The sequence below is a fragment of the Mobula hypostoma genome, chromosome 26 (genome assembly GCF_963921235.1).
Source record: "Mobula hypostoma chromosome 26, sMobHyp1.1, whole genome shotgun sequence".
Classification (NCBI taxonomy): Eukaryota; Metazoa; Chordata; class Chondrichthyes; order Myliobatiformes; family Myliobatidae; genus Mobula; species Mobula hypostoma.
In genome coordinates this window covers 38,035,971-38,063,107 of record NC_086122.1, presented here as the reverse complement: position 1 = coordinate 38,063,107, position 27,137 = coordinate 38,035,971, and the positions used below count along the sequence as shown (strand labels likewise).

Below are 27,137 nucleotides of genomic sequence, written 5' to 3'. Positions count from 1 at the left end.
GAACGCTACAAATGAGACCAGGACCAGCTGAATGACTATCACCAGAGACACTTTCATACTCAGAAAGGGTACAGTTTCATACCCGAGGTGGCATTTACAGCCCAGGTTGTCCGTTCAACCCACAATGCTGGACACTCACCCCTGGTGAAGGTCTTCACTGGCAGTGGCGGTGGAGTGGTGTCAGACGATGGAGACTGGGCCGTCGTTTTTGGAGGAAGGACCAGTGCCCCGTACGTCTCATTCACGATATTAGAGCCGACAAAACTCCATCTTTCCTTCTTCAAGCCAGACGAGCTGGGACTGGTAAACGGTGGAGAAAATACTGAAGTACTTGAAGAGCTTGGCGAGAGTTGACTGAGGCCACTGGATTTGAAAGACCTTTGTGAGGGACTAAGCTGAGGTAAAGAGTAGGACGACAGGTGTTGTGGTGAATGTGGAGATCACAAAGGCAAATAGTATAAACCGAAACAGTTCCATGTCTCAAGCTTTCTCTATCATTTCATTTCACTTTGTTTATTATCCAGGAATATATAAGTTACGCAACCTTGAGATTTGCTTGCTCACAGGTAGCCACAGAGCAAGAGACCCAAAAGAACCCAATTAAAGAAAAAAAAGAATAAAGATAAAAATAAAAGACCAACACTCGATGCACAAGAGAAAAAAAAATAAAAATCATGCAAACAATTGAAACAAACAACATTTGGAAAGATGAATGCTAATTCTCTACCTCAGTTTCATTTTTTCCCATATTGCTGTATCCACAAACCTCAGCACCTAACAACTCAGCAGCACAGCCCTCTAGGCCTAAAGAACTGAAAAAAATTCACCACAGTTGCCTTGGTAGCGTAGCTAGGGGTGTCAGAGTTCAGAGTTCAATCCCGGTGTCCTCTATAAGGAGTCTCTGTACGTCTTTCACATGGAATGTGTGGGTTTTCTCTGGGCCTCCAGTTTCCTCCCACAGAAAAACATACCAAGTTAGGTAATTGGTCATCGTCCCATGATTAGGTTAGGGTTAAATCAGGGTTTGCTGGGGTGCGTGGCTCGAAGGGCAGAAGAGACATGTTCCACGCTGTAGTGATATTTTGCTCTCATTTTGCACAGCTTGTTCTTATTGCAATTTATGGTTTTTTTTAATACATTGCACTGTACTGCTGCTGCAAAACAAATTTCATGACATATAGAATGTGTGATAACTTGATCTGATTCTGTTAACGTTACAAGGTTTATTGAGAGTTACTATGTATAAAAAAGTGAACTTTAAGTGTTGGAACATTAATAAAATTATATTCAATAAGTTAGAAAATCAGCAAGTGTATCAGCAAGGAATATTCCGGATCTACAAAGTTCCACATTGAGCACAGTATTCCAATGATTTCCTCATTCATAAACAGGTCTGCACTGGATTACCACCAGAGGGCAGCACTTGTTCACCTACTGCAAGGAACAGAAAATCTGTGTTGGTCCTGTGGTTTTCCCTTTAAAGTTAAAATAATAACAAAAGAATAATTTGATTTTGTAGAACATCTTTACCTTGTAAAACAGTCCAGAGTGCTTTATAGAAGCATTATCAAAGCCTAGCACCAGCACACAACAGGGAATACGATGCCAAAAGCCTTGTTTTCGAGGTGTACAGGAGTGAGATGGATCAGCTGGTTAAGTGGTATCACAGCAACAGACTTGCACTCAGTGTCAGTGAGAACAAGGACGTGATTGTGGACTTAAGGGAGAGGAAGTCGGGGGAACACACGTCAGTCCTCATCGAGGGATCAGAAGTGGAAAGGGTGAGCAGTTTCAAGTTCCTGGGGGTCAACATCTCTGAGGATCTAACCTGAACTCAGTGTACTGATGCAATTAAAAAGAAGGCACGACAATTGCTATATTTCATTAAGAATTTGAGGAGAATTGGTCTGTCACCAAAGATTCTTGCAGGATATACTGTGGATAGAATTCTAACTGTTATGAAGGGGCCACTGCACAGTAGTGGTAAAAGCTGCAGAAGGTTGTAAACTCAGTCTCAGCCCCATCATGGGCGCCAACCTCCCCAGCATCCTGGTACTGCTGCCACAAAGCAACAAATTTCATGACCTACACACCAGCAGTATTAAACCTGATTCTGATTCTTGTTCAGAAGCAAAGGCTCTTAAGCAAATCTTAAAGTTGGAGGTGGAGGTTTTAGGAGTGGGTTCCCAAAGCTGATGCCTCCATTGTTGAAGACACAACTGGTAACAGCAGGGCTACTAAGGTCCAAGATGCACTGGAGCAGGGCTGGTATCTGTGTCATCCACTCTGGTCTTATAACTCTTGAAAGGCAGGATGGAGTGAGGCCAGTAAACAGGCTTGAACAGTATACAACGGATTTGTAAAGATTGTGACACTGATTAATCTGAAGGAAATTTAGGCCGGTGAGCATGGGGGTGATGGATAAATGGGAGTAGAAGCAAGTTAGGAAACTGCAAAGGTGTGTAAGAGGATACAAGAAGGTCTATCTTGTACCCAAGGCATGTGCTAGGAACATAGTCCACCATCAATGCAATGCCTTGCCTTCCAGCCCAGTGACCTGGTGCTGCCCAAATACACTCGTGTGACCAACTGACCCACTACCGGTACATCTTAAGAATGTGGGGGAAAACAGGAGGAAAACCACGACATTGCGGGGGTATCCTACAGACAGGGCCAGAATTAAACCGGGGAAGCTGGTGTCATAATAGCATTGCCCTAACCGCTACCCTACCGTGCTATCTTAGGACACCCCATATTTTATAACCAGCAAAACTCAAGTATAATCACAATTGTGATTTCGACAGTGCAACAGTCAATTCACAAGATCCCACAGGGAGTCATTCTGCTGGGACTCCAGGGCTAATTCTTGTACCCTGAACAAAATAATTCCTGAGAATTCTTAAATTCCTCTCTAAGACATCTAAGACTTAGCATCTTTAGCAGTGCAGCTTTCTGGAACACTACATAGTTTGGCGGGGGGGGGGGAGGCAACAACCTATTGGCCAAGTTAAAATTCTGTTTCCAATTCTTTCTACGTCCTGCTGGGGAAAAAGAATCAATAAGGGATGTATTAACCATCTAAAAAAAACGGATGCATTTTTTATTAGGGCCAGTTCATTTAAAGAGATACTGATTTAGTAGCTTTACAATAATCTGTTTTGACAGTATGGTCAACTGCAGATGAACTTTCAGCTTTGGATAAGGGCCTTTCCAGGATGCCGTGTTTTGTTTAAGTAAGACATTAAAAGAGGAAGCCTCATCTTTCTATATGATACTCGTAGAATCAGGCAGCGGAGAAGGGGACCAAATATCCTGTCATAAATAGTATACGCCAGTGTTTTTTAACAGAGCTGTTTAATTCATTCTCCCTCCTCTGCAAGGACATTATCAGAAAATCTTCCTCTCCACATATCCAACTGACAAGAAGGTCGCCAATGAACCTGCTTCCACCAACGTTTCTAGAATTTTTATTTATTTTATATATTTACTGAGATACCTCACGGAATAAGCCCTCCTGGCCCTTCAAGGCACGCCACCCAGCAACCACCCCTCCTCATTTAATCCCAGCCTAATTATGGGACAATTTACAATGACCAATTAACCTCCCAACTGCTGCATCTTTGGACTGTGGGAGGAAACCGGAGCACCCAGAGGAAACACACAAACCCCTTACATGCAGCAGCGGGAATTGAACCCAGGTCACCTGTACTGTAAAGCACAGTGCTAACCACCACACCACCGTGCTGCCCAGGAGAGTACCTGTCACATCACTCCATTTTGAGTTTAAACCAACATCCTACAGCAACAGGCCAGTGGAAATAGAATCTGTCGATTCCACTGATACCTTTCATGATTTCCAAATGTTCTCCTAATATTCACCGAATGTTCTCCGAACTGTCTGTTCTCCAAGAGGAAAATCTTCACACACTCACATCCCACTATAGAGAATCTCCTCTAGGAGATTCACCTTCAGAAAGCCTAAGGTGGCTGTCCATTACTAAGTGCAGTATTCCAGCATGGGTACCAACACTGGGTCAAACGACAGTTGGTAAAGACATAAACAGAAGCCAGAATACATTACCCTCTCTTCCATGTCCTCCTCACTGTCATAAACATAATCTTGATGCATGACCCACTCATACTCCACGTGAACGAAAGGACTGAACTTCCCCGCCAGCACTTGATCAATCTGCAAGCAAGAGGCATGCAACAGTTTAACGTCTGCTTCAAGCCCACTATAATGAGCTTAAAAAGGATTATTACTTTTCCTCTGAAACCATACCAGTTCCTCACAACCAGTATGATTGAACTTCCTTGCAATGTCCAAAGCAGTTTCTCCCACCAGATTACCTACAAGCAGGAAAAAAACCAAGAGGCATTAGTCGAGTCACACAATCCCAGACCATAATCCGATATTGATAGTTTCCAACATTGGGCATGCACACAATAAGGGAGATAGCTATGTGTGTTCTGTTCTTAACAAGTGTTTCACAAACTCTTCTCACTGTGTCTCTTTACTGGGGTTAATTAGCTTCAACAAATCCCAGCATCCCACTGCCTCTCCCTTCCCATAATTCCCTGTTCATAATCATCTCATGGCAATCTTAGTTTTCGTTTGGACATCCCCTGTTGATGAGTGTTGGACAAAAGGGTAAAGGGAAAGAGGAAACAGTCAGAAAGATGGATTTGTCGTCCATAATCCAAGCGAACAGTGGACAGGCTGGAAAGCTGAATGGCCTGTATCTAATTCTACCTTAGATTCTTTTGGCATGATTTTCAGCTCTGGAAACAGAAATGGCCATTTATGTTGGAGTCCATTTGTCACAGCTTTGCTTGGTTGTGTTGTTTGTTTGCTTTAGGTACAAGTTTAATTGCGGGTGAACAATGGGCCTGCAAGTGTTCTAAACACAGGTCCCTCACTGCAGTCCTCCATTCATTCTGTGTGCGAAGTCGTATAACGTGGGTGATCATGCTCTTTCCATGACCATCACTGTTCTTGGCAAATTTTTCTAAAGAAATGATTTGCATTGCCTTCTCCTGGCCAGTGTCTTTACAAGATGGATGACCCCCAGCCATTATCAGTACTCTTCAGAGATTGTCAGTGGTCGCATAACCAGGGCTTGTGATACCCACCAGCTGCTCATATGGCCATCCACCACCTGGTCCCATAACCCCGGTTTTGAGGGGGGGGGGTGGAAAAGCAGGTATTACACCTTGCCCAAAGATCAGTTGTAGGCTAGCAGAGGGAAGGAGAGCTTTGTACCTCCTTTCATAGAGACACATCACCACCCCGCCACTCTGAACAGTACCAGAGCTAAAACAAACAATAAACAGCAAGGATGGGTTGTACAAAACCATGCTCACATGCTGACAGGTACCCTGACCAAGTCATTTCAGATGATTAAAAGATTTAATTAGAAGGGACAAACAGACAGACAGACACACACACACACACACACACACACACACACACACACACACACACACTCACTCACAGATGGAGAAGAAGAATTTCAAGTTGTATACTTTGATAATAAGTGAACTTTCAAACTTCAAACTTTTGAAAAGAAACGCTTCTCTCGTGACAAGAGTGCAGAACAAGGAGGAATAGGAAAATTAGGGGTAGACTAGTCAGGGAACCTGAAGATTAGTAGAAATCTTCTCCCCACAAAAACAAGGTGTGTACAGAGTAATGGAAAATTTTAAAGATTGATTTTTTTTTTAACTTAGGTTAGATTGGTAAATAATAAGAAACCAAAGCCAGCAAAATCTAATTAAAGGCTTATAACAAGGAAATTAGAATGAAGTGAGGACAAGAGGAGAGATGAGCTGGAAAGCTTTACAGAAGAATATGATCTACACTTCAGGTCTAGTTTTTGTGAGAACATACATACTATTAAGCCAGAAGGGGCCCCAATTCATCTTGGTGTATAAAGGCAACTCGTTGGTCCAATTTGGTTCTGACAACAAGATGGTTATTACACTGACACAAGAAAGTCTGCAGATGCTGGAAATCCAAAGCAATACACACACAAAATGCTGGAGCAACTCAGCAGGTCGGGCAATATCAATGGAAATGAAGAAATAGTCGATGTTTTGGGCCAAGACCTTTCATCAAAGTCCTGATGAACGGTCTCAGCCTGAAGCATCGACTGTTTACTCTTTTCCATACATGCTGCCTGGTGATCACCATGAGGCTGGTCCAACTCCTTGACCCAATTTGGTTCTGACAACAAGATGTTATAACAATGGGGCTGGACCTCAGAAAGCCACGTGAACTACCAAAAAGAAAGCTGGAAGGAAGAGGTCCAGGGTCTTTGAGGCAAAGCTCCACAGCAGAAAAAGAATCTATTGTTCAAACAAGAATTTTATCATCGCAAACCACTGAAGATGCTTGACAGGAAATAAAACATTGCATTTAAACACACAAATTGCAGAACAGGTTAGCTGATCAGAGGTGGCTTTTGAAGCCTAAAGGAGATGAGAGAAGTGAAAAGGAATAGCCTTAGGTGAACTCAGTGAAATTACACTTCAATCACCCTCCTTTCAGGCCTTACCGATCTGCGTGCTAGCTTTTCCCTTCAGTAACAGCTTCAGGCTTTCGGTTTTATTGTATAGGCAGCAGTAATGGAGGGCAGTGTTACCCTCGGCCGTCTTCACATCCAAGCCACCCCTGAGGGAACGTTACAAAACTACTTCAGACAGGCAGAGCTGAGGCACCTGAGTCAAATCTCTAGGCAGCGTTTTACTAGAACCTCACACCCTTGAGGCTGGCCAAACCATTATCCATCGCTTACTGCAATGAATGTAACTAGTATTTAGACTGAATACAAGAGGGAGATGTTACGAATAAAGTACATGTTTTTGATTAGATCCAGAGAATGTGCATGAACATCATCATGGTTCAGCATCTGGTCTGAATGGCAACAATCAGGAGCTGGGGAGGTCCTCTAACATGGAACAGCTTCCAACAAATAACTTAAAAAAAAAACAACACAGTAACTCTGGCTTTTACCCCTCAAACTCACAATCAAATCTAAGAAACTAAATCCACCTAATTCAAGATTGTTCATTGTCATTATTCAGCATACGACATCTAAGAGGACCACAACTTTGCCATAGGGTTTGGAGGCTTGCATGCCTCACTGGCCCCGAGGGCTATGTTGGCTGGGGTCAGGGCTTTATGCTTTGGCTCTTGGTAGGGTCACCCATGCCAACAGGTCAAAGGGTAGAGGCCAGACTGAGTGGTCCACTGGTCTTCCAGTTTGGGGGGTTCACCTCAGGGCCAACAACCCTGATTGGTAAAGCAAATCTGTTGCAGAAACAGCAATGAAGATTCCTTCAATGTGGCCAAGGACAGTCAGAGATGGAGGACCTTCATTGCTGCCCTAAACACTGGCGGCGTAATGGTCAATTAATTAGTACCAGCACACGAGTGTAAAAGCAAATGGTTTGATTGTTACTCCAGATCTGACGCGGCACAAAAAAAAGCACGATAAGCATAAAGAACACAAAAAAACAGAAGATATTAATATAAAAGCAATCCTATAAAACACAATGTAGAAGTAACTGTTATGACTGATTGTATGTAGATAAAGTGAGGCGAGGTCATGTGTATATAGTGCTCGTGGGGCTGGTGGGGTTGGTGGGGTGGGTTAGTTGGTGGAGCTGTTGATCAGCCTGACGGCTTGGGGTGAATTACTGTTTTTTTGGGTCTGGTGGTCCTGGCGTGGTTGTAGCCCCTTCCCTGAGCAGGGTGTGTGGGATCCTTCGTGATGTTACTGGCCCTTTACCTGGCACTGCTCTGTATAAATGCCCCTGATGGTGGGTAGGCTGGTGCTGGTGATGTGTTGGGCAGTGTTAACTACCCGTTGTGGAGCCCTCCCGTCTGCGCAGTGCAGTTTCTGTTCCACACAGTGATGCAGCTCACTGAGATGCTCTCAATCGCTCATCTGTAGAAGGTCGTGAGTATTGATCTGCATAGAACAGCACTCTTCAGTTCAGACTTCTCAAAAAGTGTAGACCTTGGTGAGCGTTCCTAACTGTGAGGATGTGTTTAATTCAGACCAGAAACAGTACCCACCCGTTCTGTATCAGAAAGTCAACCAAAGCCAGCGATGATCTGTCTGCCAACCGCACAGCAAGGTGCAGCGGGATTTCTCCCAGGTCCTAAAGTTTCAAAACAGAAGGTGAAACTGCTTTACGCTCCGATACAACTTCCAGTTTAAAAACCTTAGACAGGATTTACAACACATAAAATGTTCCTATTCACGATCAGAATTAGTTTTAACATCACCGACATACGGTATGTTGTGAAATCTGTTGCTTTGCAGCAGCAGTGCGGTGCAGTGGTAGTAGGCTGTTTAAATGGTGCAGCACGGACTAGATGGGCCAAAGAGCCTGTTTCTGTGCTGTATTACTCTATGATTAATATATGTTTTAAAAACTATAAATTACAGTAAGAAATAAGTTTTAAAAATTAAATTAATTAGGTAGTGCAAAAAGAGCAAAAATAATGAGGTAATCTCCATGGGCTGCTTCATCGTCCATTCAGTAATCTGATGGTGCAGGGAAGAAGCTGTTCCTAAAACACTGAGTGTGTGCCTTGGGCTCTGGTACCTCCTCCCTGATGGTAGCAATGAGAAGAGGGCATGTCCTGGCTGATGGGGATCCATAATGATGGATGTCACCTTTGTGAGACACTTGTTCTCTCATCAAATCATCGGTTTCTTTCATTTAGGCTTCAGAAGCTGCCATGCTGAACAAACTGACATCTTGCTTTGAGGGAGAGGCGACAACTTGTAATGGAAAAAGTTCTGGGTTTTGTGGCTGCAAACATCAGGTGGATGGAACGTTCAAGAGATAGATGGATGGGCAAAGGTTTCTTTTAATAAATGAATTTGAGAAAAATCTCACTCCTTAGCTATTGAGGCTTGCTTGCAGACTTCAGGAGAAGGAAACCAGGCGTCCATGAGCCAATACTCATTGGAAGATCAAAGGTGGAGGGGGTCAGTAACTTTAAATTCCTGGGTGTCACTATCTCAGAGGACCTGGACTGGACCCATCAGATACATACAATTGCAAAAAAAGCACGGCAGTGCCTCCTCTCCCTCAGGAGTTTGCAGAGATACAGCATGTCATCAAAATCCTTGGCAAACTTCTATAGGTGTGTGGTAGAAAGTGTGCTGACTGGCTGCATAACGACTGGTATGGGAACACTAAAGCCTTTGAGCAGAAGATCCTACAAAAGGTAGTGTATTCAGCCGAGTACATCACAGGTAAAAGCCTCCCAACCATTGAGCACATCTGCATGAAATGCTGTGATAGAAAAGCAGCATCCATCATCAAAGTTCCTCAGCACCCAGGCCACGCTCTCTTCTCACTGCTGCCATCAGGTAGAAGGCCTCAGGACTCACACCACCAGGTTCAGGAACAGTTACTACCCGTCAACCATCAGGCCCTTGAACAAAAGGGGATAACTACACTCATCTGTTGAGATGTTCCCACAACCATTGATCTCACTTTAAGGACACTTCATCTTGTAATTTTCCGCTCTTGTTATTTATTGCTATCTGTTTATGTTTGTATTTGCACAGTTTGTTGTTCATTGATCCTGTTTACCGCTACTGTTCTGTAGCTTTGCTGCGCATGCCCACAGGAAGAATCTCAGGCTTGTATGTGCTGACGTGTATGTAACAAAATTTTACTTTATGAACAATTCTCCAGAAAGTAAGGTCAGAAAATGGTGAGCCACTACAAGAATTACCTGTCCGTCTGGCAAGGTAAGGGGTGCAGTGAAATCCACACCTTCAGCATACATCTGCAGCAAAGCCAGGACATCCTTGCTCCGAATTGCTTCGAATAATTTAAATCCTCCTTTGTAAACGCCCTTCTTTGTGTATTTGTGTTCCACATACTTTGCAGTAATATATTCTTTCCGGGCATTCCTATGGATGTAGGAAACAGAGATTAGTATTGCTTAGTGCCGTTCAGAATACTGCAAGATCCAAGGAGGGATGTTCTAGCTGTGAAATGTGACAGTTAATTCACTCACAACAAGCTCCCAAACCATCGACTTGATGACATTAATGTTATGAAGGGTACCTGCTGCGAATCTAGAAATGAGTCCGTCACTTTTCGACATAGTTCCATAGAACCTCTATAATCTCCACTCAAGATCCTAATAAGACCTTTCTTTATTAATCTGCCTGAAAGCCAACTCCTTCAATAGTGCAGTACTCCGAGCACTGTCTACTTAACTCCCTGGGGTAGGACTTGAACCCAGACCTCATGACACAGAGAAAGGTATGACTAATATGTTGAGGGTCATTGTTGGCTGAGAGTGAGAGCAGCCCGCTCCTCCTGGGCAATACAGATTGCAACCATTGGCTCAATCTTTACTTACTAACAAGTCACTAATTTCTTCTTACCTCTCCCCGGTGCCCCTCCTCCTCTCCTTTCAGATTCTTTCTTCTCCAGCCCTTTCCCTTTCCGTCCCAGCTGGCTCACCTATCATCTTCTAGCTAGTCCTCCTTCCCCAACCCACCGCCCAGCTTTTTATTCTGGCATCTCCCCACTTCCATTCCAGCCCGGAAGAAGGGTCTTGGCCTGAAATGTCGGCTATGTAGTCATTTCCATAGATGCTGCCTGACCTGCTGAGTTCTCCAGCATTTTGTGTGCGTTACTGAAGGCCTACAGCATCTGCAGGCTTTGTCATGTTAACCCCTACCAAGTCTGCCTTTAGAAATGCGAGCAAATCCCATCTGTCAGAAATCTCTTTCAATAATTTTCCTACCACTGACTTTAAATTCACTGGTCCGCAATTGCCTGGATTGTCCCTGGTGTCCCTCTTAGACAAAGGAAGGATATGGCTTATTCTCCTGCCTTCTGGGACTTGCCAGTGGCTGACGGAGGAGGAGACAGGGAAAGAAAGATAAAGCAGCCACGATTACAATGCAGAACGCCAGTTTCTTTGTAACTGTGTGCATTCGTTAGGCAATCGAAGGTACAATATATACGTATTATCTTATCACTTAGAGATACAGCATGGAACAGGCCTTTCAAGGCACACTGCCCAGCAACCCCTAACACCCCAATTTAACCCTAATTTAATCACGGGACAATTTACCTACCTGGATTGTGGGAGGAAACCGGAGCACCCAGAGGAGACCCACACATTCCAAGGGGAGAACATACGGAGACTCCTTACAGAGGGCGCCGGGATTGAACTGCGAACTCCACCACCCTGAGCTGTAATAAGGTCATGCTAACCGCTACACTACCCTGGCGCCTATACTGCACAACGCTGAAAGGCTTGGCAACAATCAAAGACAGCTTTGTACACTAGGTTTAACATCGCATTAAGTACACCCACCCTGCTCCTGAAACTCCAGTCAGCATGTAGGAACAGGCCTTTGTCTCTATGTTTAAACTTTTGACCAGTTTCGACACACCTGTCACCTATTCACAGATAGAGACTGCCAGGTTAACCATGCTGCCCAGAATAGAGAGTGGCTGATTTCCACTTCTCCCTCCCAACTCAAATTAATCCTTCCCATCAGGAGAAACAAAGAAATCCAACATTCATTCTCAACATGTGCACAAAAATCACTTAATCTCCTCTTATGTGAAGAAATCTCTGGAATTCAACTAATACCTTCTCTAAAATTCCAGTGGTTATTTCCTCTACCCAAGTGACATCAAAACACACAGTGAATGAAGCGGAGGCAGAGAAACAGGCTGTGAAAACATACACAACAGCCTTGGGAAAATGCACAGAATTAGTGCTGACAAACATGTTTCTATACCAGCAACTGCCAAAGGACGGGTAACAGACTTGATTCCTTGTTGTGTACCTCCATGACCATGAATATTGTGGAAAGGGAAAGCAAACTGTAGGTACAGTAGAGACTCAAAGAATGCTTGCAGGGAATGGGATTTTACACATGCACTCACTATCCACGTGGTTAGTCACCTCCTCTACCTAATAAAGTGGCCACTGACTGGACATTCATAGTCTTCTGCTGCTGTAGCCCAACAGCTTCAAACTTCAACGTGTTGTGCTTTCAGAGATGCTCTTCTGCACACCACTGTTGTAGTACATGGTTATTTGAGTTACTGTTGCCTTCCTGTCAGTTTGACCATTTTCTTCTGACCTCTCTCATTAAAAGGTGTTTTCGCCCACTGAACTGGGCTCACTGGATGCTTTTTCTCACTATTCTCTGTAAACTCTAGAGACTGTTGTGCATGAAAATCCTAGATAGCATTTTCTGAGATACTCAAACCACCCTGTCTGGCACCAACAATCATTCCACAGTCAAAGTCACTGAGATCATGTTTCTTCCCCGTTCTGATGTTTGTTCCGAACAACTGAACTTCTTGACTATGTTTGCATGTATTGAGTTGCTGCCACATGATTGGCTGATTAGGTATTAGCTTTACTGAGCAGGTGTACCGGTGTACCTAATAAAGTGGCCACTGAGTGTATATGGGGAGACTGAAGCTTTCCTTCTTGGAGCAGGGAAGGCCAAGAGAAATGGTAGAGGCATTCAGAGTATTACTTTGGTACTCACATGTCACTGGTTGGACTGGGTTTAACACCACACTGAGTTGGCAGGGTCGCCTCAAAGATTTCATTCAATCTTGTGTTTCCAATATTGACAGCAAGCTGCATGAAACAAGACAACACTGGGTCAACGGCACATGGAGAGGACACTGCAACACAGCAATTAACCTTTGAGATACATTCTGTGGATCCTCCAACACAACTTACAAAGTGTCCCAACCCACCCATCTGCTTCCCTGCTGACGCACGTACACCTAAAAGGTATCCCCAATTCATTTTCCTAACTAACTCACTAAGTCCTGACTAAGTCCTCTCCAAAGTAACACACACACACACACAAAATGCTGGAGGAATTCAGCGGGTCAAGCAGCATCTATAGAGAGGAATAAACAGTCAATCTTTTGTGCCAAGACCCTTCATTTGGACCTCTCCAAGGTGGCCAACCTTGTCCAAATTCTGCTACACCCAATCTCAAATTCTAGAACATCTTCACATACAAAATTGGAAGATCTCAGATGGTCAGGTAGCATCTAAAAAGCGGAATAAACAGCCAAAATTTTTGTCCAAGATCTTTCATCAGAATTCATCAGGAAGGTCTCAGTAAAAATGTCCTTTGCTTATTCCCCTCCATAGATGCTGCCTGACCCACTGAGTTCCTCCAGCATTTTCTGTGTGGTGCTCTAAACTTCCAGCATCTGCAGAATCTCTTATGCCAAGTACAGCTTGGTAGATGGATATTCTAAACCAATTCTCTGATGCTCCATTAATGCTACAATTTTTGAAAATTTGTAATTGTTTAGGAATTACGATAATGTTTTAAACAAAAGCAGCAACTAAGATCAAGCTTTCAGACGATGCACCCAGAGTCCAGTAATCTGCTGACATCCTGCAGCAGCCAAGGTTTAGTCAGAGGCATTTTCCATTTGAGCTCAAAAGCTGGTAGGTAATACTATTCCAGTTTCCAACACACTCTGATGGACCCAATGTGTTATTGAGATAGAGCTGCACAATGAGAGGTACCATTGTTTGGTTGTATCACAAAATTAGGGAACAGTCTCCCTCTCCCCCAACTCTGTTCAACACAAAAGATGTTGCTAGACTGCTTTGAAGACCCGATGTGTTTTCCCCAGTGTTAAAGCCAATATCTTTCCCTCTATATTAGCACTCATTATTGCTCTGCCATTTGTGCAAACTTTGCTATTAAAAGTTGTTCTGACGTGGTCTGCATTTGACTGGAGTTGCAACTCTAAAATCCTTCCAGTCACCCTTAAGCCAGGAAAAGTGTTGAAAAGCAGCAACTTCCTTGACATCTGGCCTCAGCGATGAATGACAACTGACAGAAAACTGAAAATGGAGAGAAAACCCAGGGTGTTTTTGATGGTGGGGGAAGTGGAGAAAATATTCAACTTACCAAGAGTTCAGAAGTGCTCAGTACATCGAGATTGAGAGATTGTATCCTAGAATAGTGTACACCCAACTCCCGATGAATCCCAGAACATTCAATGCAGGTTACAATACCCAGGTTGGTGGAGAGCCACGTGGGGTCTAGAACATAAACCAGCAGGATTATATACATTCATTTCCAACACTAAAGTAATAATGAGATCAACGTCCTTTAAGAAGTTGAGTTCATCTCATCGATCATGCCCTTGTTGCCCCAGTTTGCCATTTGCCATTGTCCAATGCAAAAGACATAGAGTCATTGAAAAGATCAGCACAGAGAGGCCCTTCGGCCCATCTAGTCTGTGCTGAACCATTTAAGATGCCTACTCCCATCGACCTGCACCAGAACTATAGCCCTCCATACCACTACCATCCATGTACCTAACCAAACTTCTCTTAAATGTTAAAATCAAGCTCGCACGCACCACTTGCGCTGACAACTCAACCCACATTCTCACCACCCTCTGAGTGACATGTTAAGGCAGTGGGATCAGGGCCATCTCGTTTATCTACTCGTTGACGTTAAGTCCATACCTCACATCTCCTCTTCGATGCCAACTGACTCCCACCACCCCTCCTGCCCCACCCCCACATGATCTCTACTCTCTCCAAGTCCACCACCTGCATCAGCCTCTGCCCTCCAACTCTGGATTCTTACCATCCCTCCTCCACTCCTCCAATGGCAACCATGCCTTAGTGATGGCCCCTCTGGAATGTCTCCCAATGTTTTCATGCTCAGTAAACCTAACTTTTCACTACTTTTCCAATGTTTCTTGATATATAGCTCAGCAGTAATTGGTATTTAGTTACATTGTTATGAAGTAACTTCGAATATATATTCGCCGTTTACAATACCAGATTAATTTCCATTCTCCCAACATCAAGGGTCACTGCATGAAGAATGAAATTGCTTTTGTCCTCAAACTTTTTCTGTATCATATCAGCCATAAGAACAGTTACCCTTCAGTCATCTAGCTCCTGAACTGATGTGGATAACTTCACTCACCTCAACACTGAACTGATTCCACAACCTACGGACTCACTTTCAAAGACTCCACAACTCGTGTTCTCAGTATTTACTCATTGACTTTTGTATTTGCACAGTTTGCCTTTTGCATATTGGTTGTTTGTCAGTCTTTGTTTTCGTTGATTCTATTGTATCTCTTTGTTCTACTGTAAATACCTGCAAGAAAATGAATGTCACAGTCGTATATGGTGACATATACGGACTTTGACAATAATTTTACTTTGAACTTTGAACTGAGAACTGTAGCAATGCATGTGTGGACGAGAATCCTCTGCAATCACATGGTTGTTCAGTCAACTCTTTTCCAAGCATGGGACCCAGCTGTAGCTCAGAATCTGCAAAGACAGTGGCAAAGGCTTTAGCCTTGGCCATGTCTCCCAGAAAATGACTTAGACTAATGATTTTCATGATTCATCTAAAATGACTGGAAAAGGCAAAGCTGACTAAACTAACAGCTGGAATTAACAGCAAAGCAATGATCTCAAATGCAGCCAATCATCTGCCCAATACCCAGAGCCAGATCCTCCACAACAACTGGAAGACAGCCAGCAAGAATAGCTTGCATTTATATAGCATCTTTAATCGTGTCCCAAGGCATCTTAAACAGATGTGAACAAAATGGAGAGGGAGTTCCAGAGCGTGGGATCCAGGAAGATCTGTCAAATTGGATTAAAATCAGATATGGATGACTGGACTGCTAGAGGTTATAGAAGTATCAAAGAGGTGAGATGGGGGAAGGGACAGAATAAACAACATTGTTCTTACAAAGAGGTGCAGCTGAACCAGAAGCTAAGGTGTAAAATGGGTTATAGGCAGCAGTGTTGTCGGCTAGCCCAAGACAGAAATGTTCAGCTTTATATGGAGGGCAATGTCACTGTCTTCATTGACCCTTGAATGCCCTTCAAACTCCCACCAATCCATGGGGCTTATTTCTGTAAATTGTCCAGGGCCTTATCATTGAAGGAAATGGTAAGTACAGCAAAACCGTGGGTGCCATGGTTATGCAACACTATCTTAGCTCAGAGCCTTGGAGTTTGGAGTTCAATCGCAGCATCCTCTGTAAGAAGAATCTGTACATCCTCCCTATGGAATGTGGGGGTTTTCCCAGGTGCTCCAGTTCCCTCCCACAGTACAAAGATGTAGCACTTAGATGCTGATTCCAAATAGTCGCCTGATTAGGTTAGGGTTAAATCGGGGGGGGTTGTCGGGAGTTGTTGGGGCGGTGTGGCTGAAAGGGCCAGAAGGGCCTATTCTGACCTGTATCTCTAAATAGATAAATGAATCAATCAATAATAAATTACAGCTGATGTTTCCAATAACAAAAACGTGGGGAGAATAATAAATTTAAAAAGCGGGATTAGTTCTGGATTAGAGTAGTTGGGACTTGATTGCTAACACAGAGCCAGTGGGCCCAAGGGCCTGTTTCACGATTTATGCCTCAGTCTCCGCATCACAGACCAGCTCCACCTGCAAAAACTGGATCATTAACTGTTAGTCACAGACTAACTGCTGCAAACCTCCAGGCTTTGCAACGAAGTATCTTGCAATACTTTCTCTAGTTATGCGCTAGTGTGAGTGAGTATGTGTGTCAGGTAGGTTCGGTGACTAACAATTATCACCAGACCAGCACTGAACCAAGACTGAGTTCTAAGCAACTTGAGGCAATCTGTGTCCTCTCCAGTCCGAGGACAGGACAGGTATCTCAGGGAGCACGGTGCCACAGTCACTGATGTGCTGCATTGTGGAGAGCCATGGTGGCTGTGGCCTGCTCCGTCTAGTAACCCCTCACCCTTTAATCCACTTCTACACTCCGCCGCTTGAATTCCCTCTACAGCTTCTTTATTATTACATAATAGCTGTGGCCTGCTCCGTCTAGTAACCCCTCACCCTTTAATCCACTTCTACACTCCGCCGCTTGAATTCCCTCTACAGCTTCTTTATTATTACATAAACATCACTCACAAAAAAAAACTTACATTAAAAGTTCAAAGGAAATTTATTACCAAAGACCATATATGTTACCATTTTCTTTTGGCATTCACAGTAAACACAAGAAACACAACAGAATCAATGGAAGTCCACACCCAACAGGACGGCCAAACAATTAATATGCAAAAGGTACAGTCCAGAAGAAAGCTAATGGCATGTTGGCCTTCATAACAAGGAGAGTTGAGTATAGGAGCAAAGAGGTCCTTCTGCAGTTGTACAGGGCCCTGGTGAGACCACACCTGGAATATTGTGCACAGTTTTGGTCTCCAAGTTTGAGGAAGGTCATTCTTGCTATTGAGGGAGTGCAGTGTAGGTTCACGAGGTTAATTCCCAGGATGGCGGGACTGTCATATGTTGACAGATTGGAGCAACTGGGCTTGTATACACTGGAATTTAGAAGGATGAGAGGAGATCTGGCTGAAACATATAAGATTATTAAGAGATTGGACACGTTAGAGGCAGGAAACATGTTCCCGATGTTGGGGGAGTCCAGAACCAGAGGCCACAATTTGAGAATAGTGGGTAGGCCATTTAGAACGGAGTTGAGGAAAAACTTTTTCACCCAGAGAGTTGTGGACCTGTGGAATGCTCTGCCTCAGAAGGCAGTGGAGGCCAATTCTCTGGATGCTTTCAAGAAAGAGTTAGATAGAGCTCTTAATGATAGCGGAGTAAAGGGATATGGGGATAAGGCAGGAACTGGATACTGATTGTGGATGATCAGCCATGATCACGGTGAATGGCGGTGCTGGCTCAAAGGGCCGAATGGCCTACTCCTGCACCTATTGTCTATTGTCTATTGTAATGGTTCCACAACACTTTACAGTACCAGTGACCTGGGTTCAATTCCCGCCTCTTCCTGCAAGGAGTTTGTACGTTCTCCCTGTGACCACGTGGGTTTCCTCTGGGTGCTCCTGTTTGCTGGCACAGTCCAAAGACATACCACTTGGTAGGTTAGTTGGTCATTGTGAATTGTCCCTTGAATAGGCCAGGATTAAATCAGGGGATTGTTGGGTGTGTGGCTCAGAGGGCCTATTCTACAATAAATAAATAAATAAAGACAACAAACAGCGCAAATACAAAAAAAGTAGTAATATAAAATAAATAATGTCAATAACATGAGATGAAGAGTCCTTGAGAGCGAGTTCATACTTTGTGGGAACAGTTCTGTGTTGGGGTGAGTGAATTATCCCCTCTGCTACAACAGCCTGATGGCTGAAGGGTAATTACTTTTCCTGAGTTCGGTGGTGTGGGACCTGAGGCTCCTGTACCTTCCTGACAGCAGCACATATTTGTTACAAGAAAGGACACAATTAGAACAAAACAGCCAATTTTAGTGCAAAATTGTCAAAGTGGCCATAATGGGCTGACAAACCGGTTCCCAACTAGAGACACTCACCTGCTGTACCACAGTCGCAGCACACCTCATTTCCGGCCATCCCTCGGACTTCAGCAATGATTGCTTTGGTCAGCTCTTGTACCGTGTCATTGGTGCCTTGGCTAGCATCTCCTTTAAAGGCATTGTTGAGCGCCTCCTCTTTGCTGTTCTGCAACACGGACACCCATCTGAAACATACGTGCGCACCATCAACACATGATTCCTGCACACCGTACCCTGTGGACTCAGACTCACTGGGTGTGGTCAATGCGATTAAACCATTAAAGAACGTTACCAAGCAGCACCTTCAAAATACAAGGCAGTAAAAGAAGAAATACCTTCAAACAAATAAAAGCCAGCATTTTACTCACACTTGACATTCTTGCTCATCTTCAGCGTGAAAGTGGTACGTTCGATTATCTGCAGAAATTAAGAGCTGTGTCAGGATTCAGGAAAAGTCAGTCAGCCTCAGCTTAAATTCCAAAATCAGAACATCAGGTTGACTTTCCCAGTGGAACACCAGGGAAGAGCTGCAGTACCAGAGACATCAACCTTCGGTTGAGATGTTAAACTGAGGTCACGCTAATTCTTGTGGAAAATACACAATATCATTGCTGATCTTCAAAAGTAATGCACACAAAATGCTGGAGGAACTCAGCCAGCCAGGCAGCACCTATGGAAAAGAATAAACAGTCGACTTTGCGGGTCGAGACCCTTCATCGGGACTGGAAAGAAAGGGGAAAAGTCAGAACAAGAAGGTGGGGGAAGGGGAGGCAGAAATACAAGATGGTAGGCGATGGGTGAAAATGGGACAGGGGGTGGGGATGAAGCAAAGAGCTGGGAAATTGACTGTTGGAAGAGATCAAGGGCTGGAGAAGGGGGAATTTAATAGGAGAGGATGGAAACCAATGGAAGAAAGGGAAGTGGGAGGAGTACTAGAGGGAGGTGAGGGACAGGTAAGGAGATAAGGTGAAAGAAGGAAAGGGGAATGGGGAATAGTGAGGCGGGAGGCAATTGTCAGAAGTTCAAGAAAGCAGTTGTTCATGCCAGGAAATGTTGAAAGTAATAGAAGTTCTCCACGATGAACAGGGCCAATCAATATTTCTTTTTAGAAAAAGCTATTTATTAATTATTTGGAAGTGAATAAACAGTTGATGTTTTGGGCCGAGTGCGGTGTGCATATGGGGGTAGGATGGGAACCAGCACCATGTGGTCTTGAGATTGGAAGGTGGCAGAATTTAGACAAGGTTGGCCACCTTTGAATTGTCCCGATGAAGGGTCTCAGCCCAAAATGTAGACTGTTTATTCATTTCCCACCTGACCTGCTGAGTTTTCCAGCATTTTGTGTGTGTTACTCTGAATTTTCAGCATCTGCAGAATCTCCTGTATTACTGATTCATTTTCCAGGATCTGGGAATTGATAGGAAGGCCAGCATTTATGACCCAATCCAACATGTCCCCAAGAGTCGTTGTCAGTGAGCTGATGGTTGGAAGACAGCAGTCTGAAATACAGAATTATGAGAGGAAAAGATAGGGAAGCAGGCTTCCCCCCACTTTTGGGAAGAGTGATGGGAGATCTTATAGCTATAAAAATTACGGAAGGTACGGAGAGAATGGATCCTCGCAGGCTTCCCCTGACCCACCCCCCCCCCACCCACTGATCAGAAATATGGTTGCAAAATGCTTTAGGAAATGCCCATGGCTGTGAAAAGCCCAAACTAAATGAAATATCACCATTCATCTATTACAGCAACGAAACTTACGTGCTATTAGATCAAAGCACTTTCTGTCTTCAGTGTTTGGCCTCACCTGGCAGGTCAGCAGGTTGAGCTTAGCAGGAGGTCTGTTGATCTGAGAGAGGTTCACAAAACAAAATGTGAAAAACCAAACCAGGAACAAACAACAAGAGCAACAACACTGAACCGAGAAAGCAAAATCATCTCCAACTGTTTCTCCGAGGATGTCCCTTTAGAACAGAGATGAGGAATTCGTTTAGCCAGAGGTTGGTGAATCTGTGGAATTCACTGCCAGAGATGGCTGTGGAGTCCAAGTCGTTTGGTATATTTAAAGTGGAGATATGGGAGTGAGTGGGAGGGGGACTGCACAGGGTTGAAATATGCTGCAGAGAGTTGTAAGCTTAGTCAGCTGCATCATGGGAACTAGCCTCCACAGTATCCAGGGCATCTTCAACGAGTGATGCCTCAAAATGGAGGCATCCATCATTAAGGACCTTCATTATCTAGGACGTGTCTTGTTCTCATTGCTACCACCAGAAAGGAGGTACAGAAGCCTGAAGGCACACACTCAACAATTCAGGAACAGCTCATCCCCTCTGCCATCCAATTTCTGAATGGATACTGAACCCATGAACACTACCTCACTACTTTATTATTTCTATTTTTGCACTATTTATTTAAATTAGCTATTTTATATATATACATACACACGCAGTTTGTGTAATTCATGTTTTCTTTCTATAATTATGTATTGCATTGTACTGCTGCCACAAAGACAACACATTTCACGACATATGATGATGCTATTAAACCTGATTCTGATTGTGGTTCTTGATTCGTAAGGATGTCAAGTGTTACGTGGAGAAGACAAGAGCATGGGGTTGAGAGGGAACATTAGTCAGCCACGATGGAATGGCAGAGAAGACTCGATGGGCCAAGTAGCTTACTTCTGCTCCTATATCTTGTGGTCTTTTGGAGCAGAAGCCAGTGCCTTATCCCAGGCTGAACAAATTTCTAAAAGTATAGAAACATCAATATTTCAAACCCAATGCCTTTAGGCCAGGGGTAGGCAACCTTAAGTACAAATGATTTTCTAGCATGCATTATTCATTAACTTGAGGCAAAACATAACTAGATGTATTTAAATCGATAATTCCCATATTTCAAGTTTTTTATGGCATTTATCTGGCCCACTGTCTGCTCATTAATACACGATCCGGCCCACAGAGGCAAAAAGGTTGCCGACCCCTGCTTGAAGCTGAAGGAAAGAAGTTGGATTATCCATTTGTTTACCCACTGCATTCTGGGAGAACACGTTCAATCATTCAATGTAATATCAGAGAATGTATACAGTCTATACTACAACCTGAAATTTTTACTCATCACAGACTCCATGAAACAGAGTGCAGTGCACAAATTGGTTGCGGCATGTAGAATGTTCAAAAGTATGGGCAACGAAGTGGCAGGCAGAATACAGTGTCGGGAAGTGTATGGCCGTGCACTCTGGTAGAAGGAACAGAAGTGTAGATCATTTCCTAAATGGCAGAAAATTCAAAACTCTGAGTTGCAAAGGGACTTGGGAGTCCTCATGCAAGATTCCCTAAAGGTTAATTTGCACATTAAATTGGTGTGAGGAAGGCAAATGTAATGTTAGCATGCATTTTGAGAGGACTAGAATATAAAAGCAAGGATGTCATGCTGAGGCTTTATAAGGCATTGTTGACAACTTGCTTGGAGTATTGTGAGCAATTTTGGGCCTCTTTTCTAAGAATTGATGTGCTGACATTGGAGAAGGTTCAGAGAAGGTTCATTGGAATGAAAGGGTTGTCATATGAGGAGTGCTTGATGGCTCTGGGTCTGTACTCACTGAATTTTAGAAGAATGAGGGGGAGATATCATTGAAACTTATCAAATGTTGAAGATCTTGATAGAGTGGACATGGTGAGAATGTTTCCAATGGTGTGGGCGTCTAAGACGAGAGGGCACAGCCTCAGAATAGAGTGATGTTCATTTAGAACAGAAATGAGGAAGAATTTCTTTAGCCAAATGGTGGTGAATCTGTGGAATTCATTGTCACAGACAGCTGTGGAGGCCAAGTAATTGAGTATATTTAAAGGTTTATTAATAAAATATATTTATAGTTAAAGGTTCATAAGTGCTTGATTAGTGTGGGCATGAAAGGTTGGGGGAGAAGGCAGGAGATTGGGATTGAGAAGGAAATGGATCAGCCATGACAAAATAGTGGAGCGGACTCGATGGGCCAATTGGTCTAATTCTGTTCCTCTCTCTTACGGTCTTACATGATTGGCTGAATTTGTGAAAGATGCTGTAGTGGATTGCACTAAGTCTACTGGAGTTACAGTCAGTCCCCCCGATCAGTACATTCCTCACCACACCAATGGGAAGTCTTATGAATACCCAAAACCAGGACCACTCCCCATATGAGGACACTTTGAAGCCCAACTTTCTCATCCACTTCTCCTCCTCCTCCTCACCCACCAACTGATTCCCAATGTAGCCCTTTTCCACCAGTCAGATCATCAAATGATCAGATTGGGCAAAGATGCCACTTGGCAGATTTTTAATTTCTGTTTTTGGGGATACCTTGTCAATAGCAAAGGAATATCTACATCTTGGCCAACTGGCCCTCCTTTGGATCTACTTGAACTACTTAATACATTACAACCATGCACCAGTCCACCTCCATTCCACATGACCAGAAATGGCGAACTGCTGGATTAACATTTTGATATCGGGAGCAAAGGAACCAGAACCCTGCACTGTCTCCAAAGCATAAAGTTCAACGACCAACACAGTCCGAGACTTGCTAGGGGAAGCTCACAATTGTCACTTTGCTTTTGTTGCCAGCATAGTATGCCCACAACCTACAAACCCTAACCCTACGCCTTTGGAATGTGGGAGGAAACCAGAGCAGTGGCAGGAATTGAACTCCAACCTGAGATCACTGATGCTCTAAAGCATTACACAAGCTGCTACGCTACCATGTTCAGGGCATCGGAGTTCGGAGTTCCACTCCAACATCATCTGTACAGAGTCTGTACATCTTCCCCCTCGGAATGCATGGGTTTTTCCCGAGTGCTCTGGTTTCCTCCCACAGTCCAGAGTCACACCAGTTGATAGAATAATTGCCGATCGTAAATTGTGCTGTGAATAGTGAGGGTTGAATCGGGATTCGCTGGGCAGCATGGCTCGACGGGCCAGAAGGGCCTATTCCGCGCTGTATTTCGATAAATAATTAAACATAATGCTCATGCAAAGAAGCATACAACACCAAATAGCAACATCGGTTTTACTCACAGTACTGTGCGATATAGTAAGGTAGCCATATTTAACGCCACACTTCCTCTTCTGCCACACTCTTCGGATCCTGACAGTTGAAAAAAGACAGAAACAACCTTTGTACCAGAAACATGAGAGGTTCAAGCCAGGTGAGGACAGACCATTTACCATTGGATGGTAGCTTTACAGGAAGCTTGTAACTGTATCAGCATCATCGTTATGTGCCGTGACGTATGACGCGAGTGATCATGGTCTTTCCATGACCATGATTGTTCTTGGCAAATTTTTCTACAGAAGTGGTTTGCCATTGCCTTCTTCTGGGCAGGGTCTTTACAAGATGTGATACCCCAGCCATTATCAATACTCTTCAGAGGTTGTCTGCCTGGTATCAGTGATTGCATAACCAGGACTTGTGAAACCAGCTACTACATCACCTCGGGTAACTGTGCCCATGCCCTTAGAGCAAGCTAATTAATTCAGTCCACTGCCTTTTTCACTTTATATCCACTTCCAAATATTTTTTCAACTTCTTATTGAAATTTATTATTCTGTCCTCTGACACTGGATTTTCACAGTGTATTCCAAACCAAAACTAATGCCTCTTCATTCTTGCTTCCTCTGTCACAGATGACAGAAGTTTCCCTTGGGTTACAGACCTTCCTGCTGGTGCTAAATAGTTTCACCTTATTTACTCTACCAAATCTGTTGTGTATTTAATATTTCAGTAATATTGGAGTAATCTTGTAAATATATTGCTGATTAAGCATCCTTGTTCTTTTAAATAACTCATTACAGGTTATATGTAAAAATATATGAATTGCATAGGTCATCCTGCTACCACAAGATACGTGCATTTAAAGTAAACACAAAGTCGAAGCCACATTTCGGACTCCCATGTCTTGATTTGAATTAGTTTAAAGTTTTGAAGTTACAAAACGTATCAAAATCTCTTCATGAAGTTAAGTAATATTTTAATCAATTTCCCCCTTAAACTTCTCTATTCTGAGAAGTAAACTGAATGAATAATGAAGAGCAGAGGATGTGTTTGGTTTGTTTCCTGGAGATTAATGGAACTGTTTGAGTCTCTCAAAATGGAATCTTCTTAAGCTCTTCCCATTTCTCACCCATCACTCTTCTTGTACAGGAAGCCAGACTTTTCTGTTCCATACATACGGTTTCCTGGAAGAGGGTGTATGCTGTAGCCAGAGTTTTTCCGATTCAAACATTCCTTAAGACAAAAATGCAGAAACCACATGTTTTTCAAGGAATATTGGAAAGCAAACTGAGCATCAACCCAACTGATCACTAGCTCACTAATGGAATGATAAAGAAGCTTGTGTAATGTTAATGAGAATTAAATGGATACACACAAATATTCCCAACTTTACATAACTGTAAAAAGGTTGGAGATGACAAAAAGGCTCCAGATAAACTTTAAAGTCTCTTCTGATTAATCACAGGATGGCTCAGGCTACTGAGCTCAATTACACCTTCCATCCAAAAATTACAGATTTTCTATCTTTCTCTGCCACCAACACCATATTCCAACACTTCACTACAGTTACAATTTCCTCCAATGGAACATGCATTATACATTAGATAAATCAAATCTTATACAGGTGGGGTTGGGGTACTTTCTCCAATATCTAAATACCTGAAATTCCAAAATCACTCCCTTCCATATCCATCAGAAAATCCACACCTGTACTGTTGACTCCCTCATCATCATGGGCCAGATTAGCACTCAACACTAAACCAACAAGAGGTTCAATTATGAAGATTGTTTCACTCACCTCTACCTCCAACTCATAACATCTCAACCCACAGCACCCAACTCACTCCACCATGCCAGGCTCCTCCTTAGTGCTCTTTTGAACAGCGCCCATTCTCTACACTCCTTAGGCTTCATCAAAGGTGTTGCATCATCTATCCTATACAGACTTTCAATTGCCATCACCATTTGCTTGTTGGTCCTTATTGACTACAGGTACCTTAATGTTCCATGTGATCTTGTTATCCTGATGGCATGAGCATTAACTTTTCCTTCCAGTATCTTTTGACCTTTTTTTCCTTTTCCCCGCCCCCTTCCTCCTTCTATTCAACACTCTGGCCTCTTCTCCTCACCTGCATATCACCTTCCCTTGGTGCTCCTCCTCCTTCCCTTTCTCCTATGGTCCACTCTCCTCTATCAGATTCCATCTTCTCCAGCCCTTTACCTTTCCCACCCACATGGCTTCACCTACCACCTTCTACCTTGACGTCTTACCCCTCTCCCCACCTTTTTATTCTGACATCTTCCCCCTTTTGCAGTCCTGAAGAAGTATCTTGGCTTGAAACGTTGACTGTTTATTCATTTCCATAGATGCTGAGTTCCTCCCATATCTTGTGTGTTGCCCTTGTTTTACATGTTGTAATCTCTGAATGCCAGTTCCTTTATGAACTCCTCCCTCCGCACCCATAAACCACCTCCAGCCAGTCAAGTATCACACGAAGCAGTTCAACAAAAACCTGGAGATGCTCAGGTCAGGGATCTTCTGTGCTTACAGAACCAAAGTTGATATTTGAGCTCAGCAAGCTTCCCAATTCAGATGGTTTGTTTGGCCTACTCTGAATGCATCCCCCAATAACACTGCCCACTGGCCTGAACTCTTCCAGATTTAATTTCAGATTTCGAGCATCTGCAGCATTGAAACAGCACCCAGGGGCTCCCTTGGTGTTTTGAACATCCACTCCCTGCATTGCCACACCTTCCCCACCACCTCCCTTTGCTTTTTTGATCAAACTGTTGGACAATGCCTCCAAATCCCCAACCATCTGTTCTTGCCTCTTCTCCACAGAGTCTTTGGAACTCTCTATTACTCTTCCTCTTCACCCAATAACACCCCTACCCTCCCCCGCCCACCAATGACGTTTTCCCTCCCATTTCGCATCCAGTGCTAGATTTTCCACAAGACACTGTCAGATGTAGAGCAACCATGGCACCCACCTCTCTGTGATCCACCTGAAGTACCGATCTCAAGGAATCCCTGATCTGCGTCAGTTGTTTCATCTCCTCATCCTGTGTTTGTTTCAGCTTTAGCCCAGCAGGGAGAAAATACTGGTTAGAGTTGGAAGGAACCCACCCATCGAGGATTTCTAACATGCAACAGGTCTATATAAAGTATTTATTCAAGGAAAAACTACAGATGGGCAGCAATCACTGCCCTCATCAATAAGACACATGCGTTGAATAATCCATTCAGAAAGTAGTCAGGGACTGTTACTACAGCATTATCAGGGAACGTGTACACCATAAAAGTGAAAATACTTATGTTGTTCAGGGCAGAACGTGGGCGCCCCAGCAGCACTATTACAGCTCAGGGCATCAGAGTTCAGAATTCTATTCTGACGCCATCCGTAAGAAGTTAGTACGTCCTCCCCATGAACGCATGGGTTTCCTCCAGGTGCTCCAGTTTCCTCCACAGTCCAAATATGTACTAGGTAGGTTAACTGGATATTGTAAATTGTCCCGTGAGGAGGTTACTTACTGTTCAATCAGGGTTGACAGGGGTTACCAGTGGTGCCAGAAGAGCCTACTCCGTGCTGTATCGCTAAGTAAAGTAGGATTGGAGGTTTAAGCAATGCATCCAAAACGCTGGGGGAGCTCAGCAGGCCAGACAGCATCCGCGGAAAAGAGTACAGGTGAAGTTTCGGGCTGAGACC

The 27,137-nt window shown here is 43.7% G+C and overlaps 1 protein-coding gene across 1 annotated transcript in view; it reads right to left on the bottom strand.

Annotated features, from left to right (window-relative positions):
* The window catches only part of LOC134338162 (arf-GAP with SH3 domain, ANK repeat and PH domain-containing protein 2-like), a 119,858-nt gene that overhangs the window by 19,392 nt on the left and 73,329 nt on the right, over window positions 1-27,137 (bottom strand). The window contains exons 9-22 of the mRNA XM_063033763.1: window positions 26,422-26,508; window positions 24,560-24,663; window positions 23,454-23,523; window positions 20,163-20,250; window positions 18,771-18,819; window positions 18,421-18,587; window positions 13,977-14,110; window positions 12,573-12,667; window positions 9,767-9,947; window positions 8,084-8,169; window positions 6,558-6,673; window positions 4,283-4,350; window positions 4,082-4,189; window positions 140-395 (exon numbers count right to left, since the gene is read on the bottom strand). Coding sequence (XP_062889833.1) covers window positions 140-395; window positions 4,082-4,189; window positions 4,283-4,350; window positions 6,558-6,673; window positions 8,084-8,169; window positions 9,767-9,947; window positions 12,573-12,667; window positions 13,977-14,110; window positions 18,421-18,587; window positions 18,771-18,819; window positions 20,163-20,250; window positions 23,454-23,523; window positions 24,560-24,663; window positions 26,422-26,508 — 1,609 coding nt within the window. The remainder of the gene's footprint in view (window positions 1-139; window positions 396-4,081; window positions 4,190-4,282; window positions 4,351-6,557; window positions 6,674-8,083; window positions 8,170-9,766; window positions 9,948-12,572; window positions 12,668-13,976; window positions 14,111-18,420; window positions 18,588-18,770; window positions 18,820-20,162; window positions 20,251-23,453; window positions 23,524-24,559; window positions 24,664-26,421; window positions 26,509-27,137) is intronic.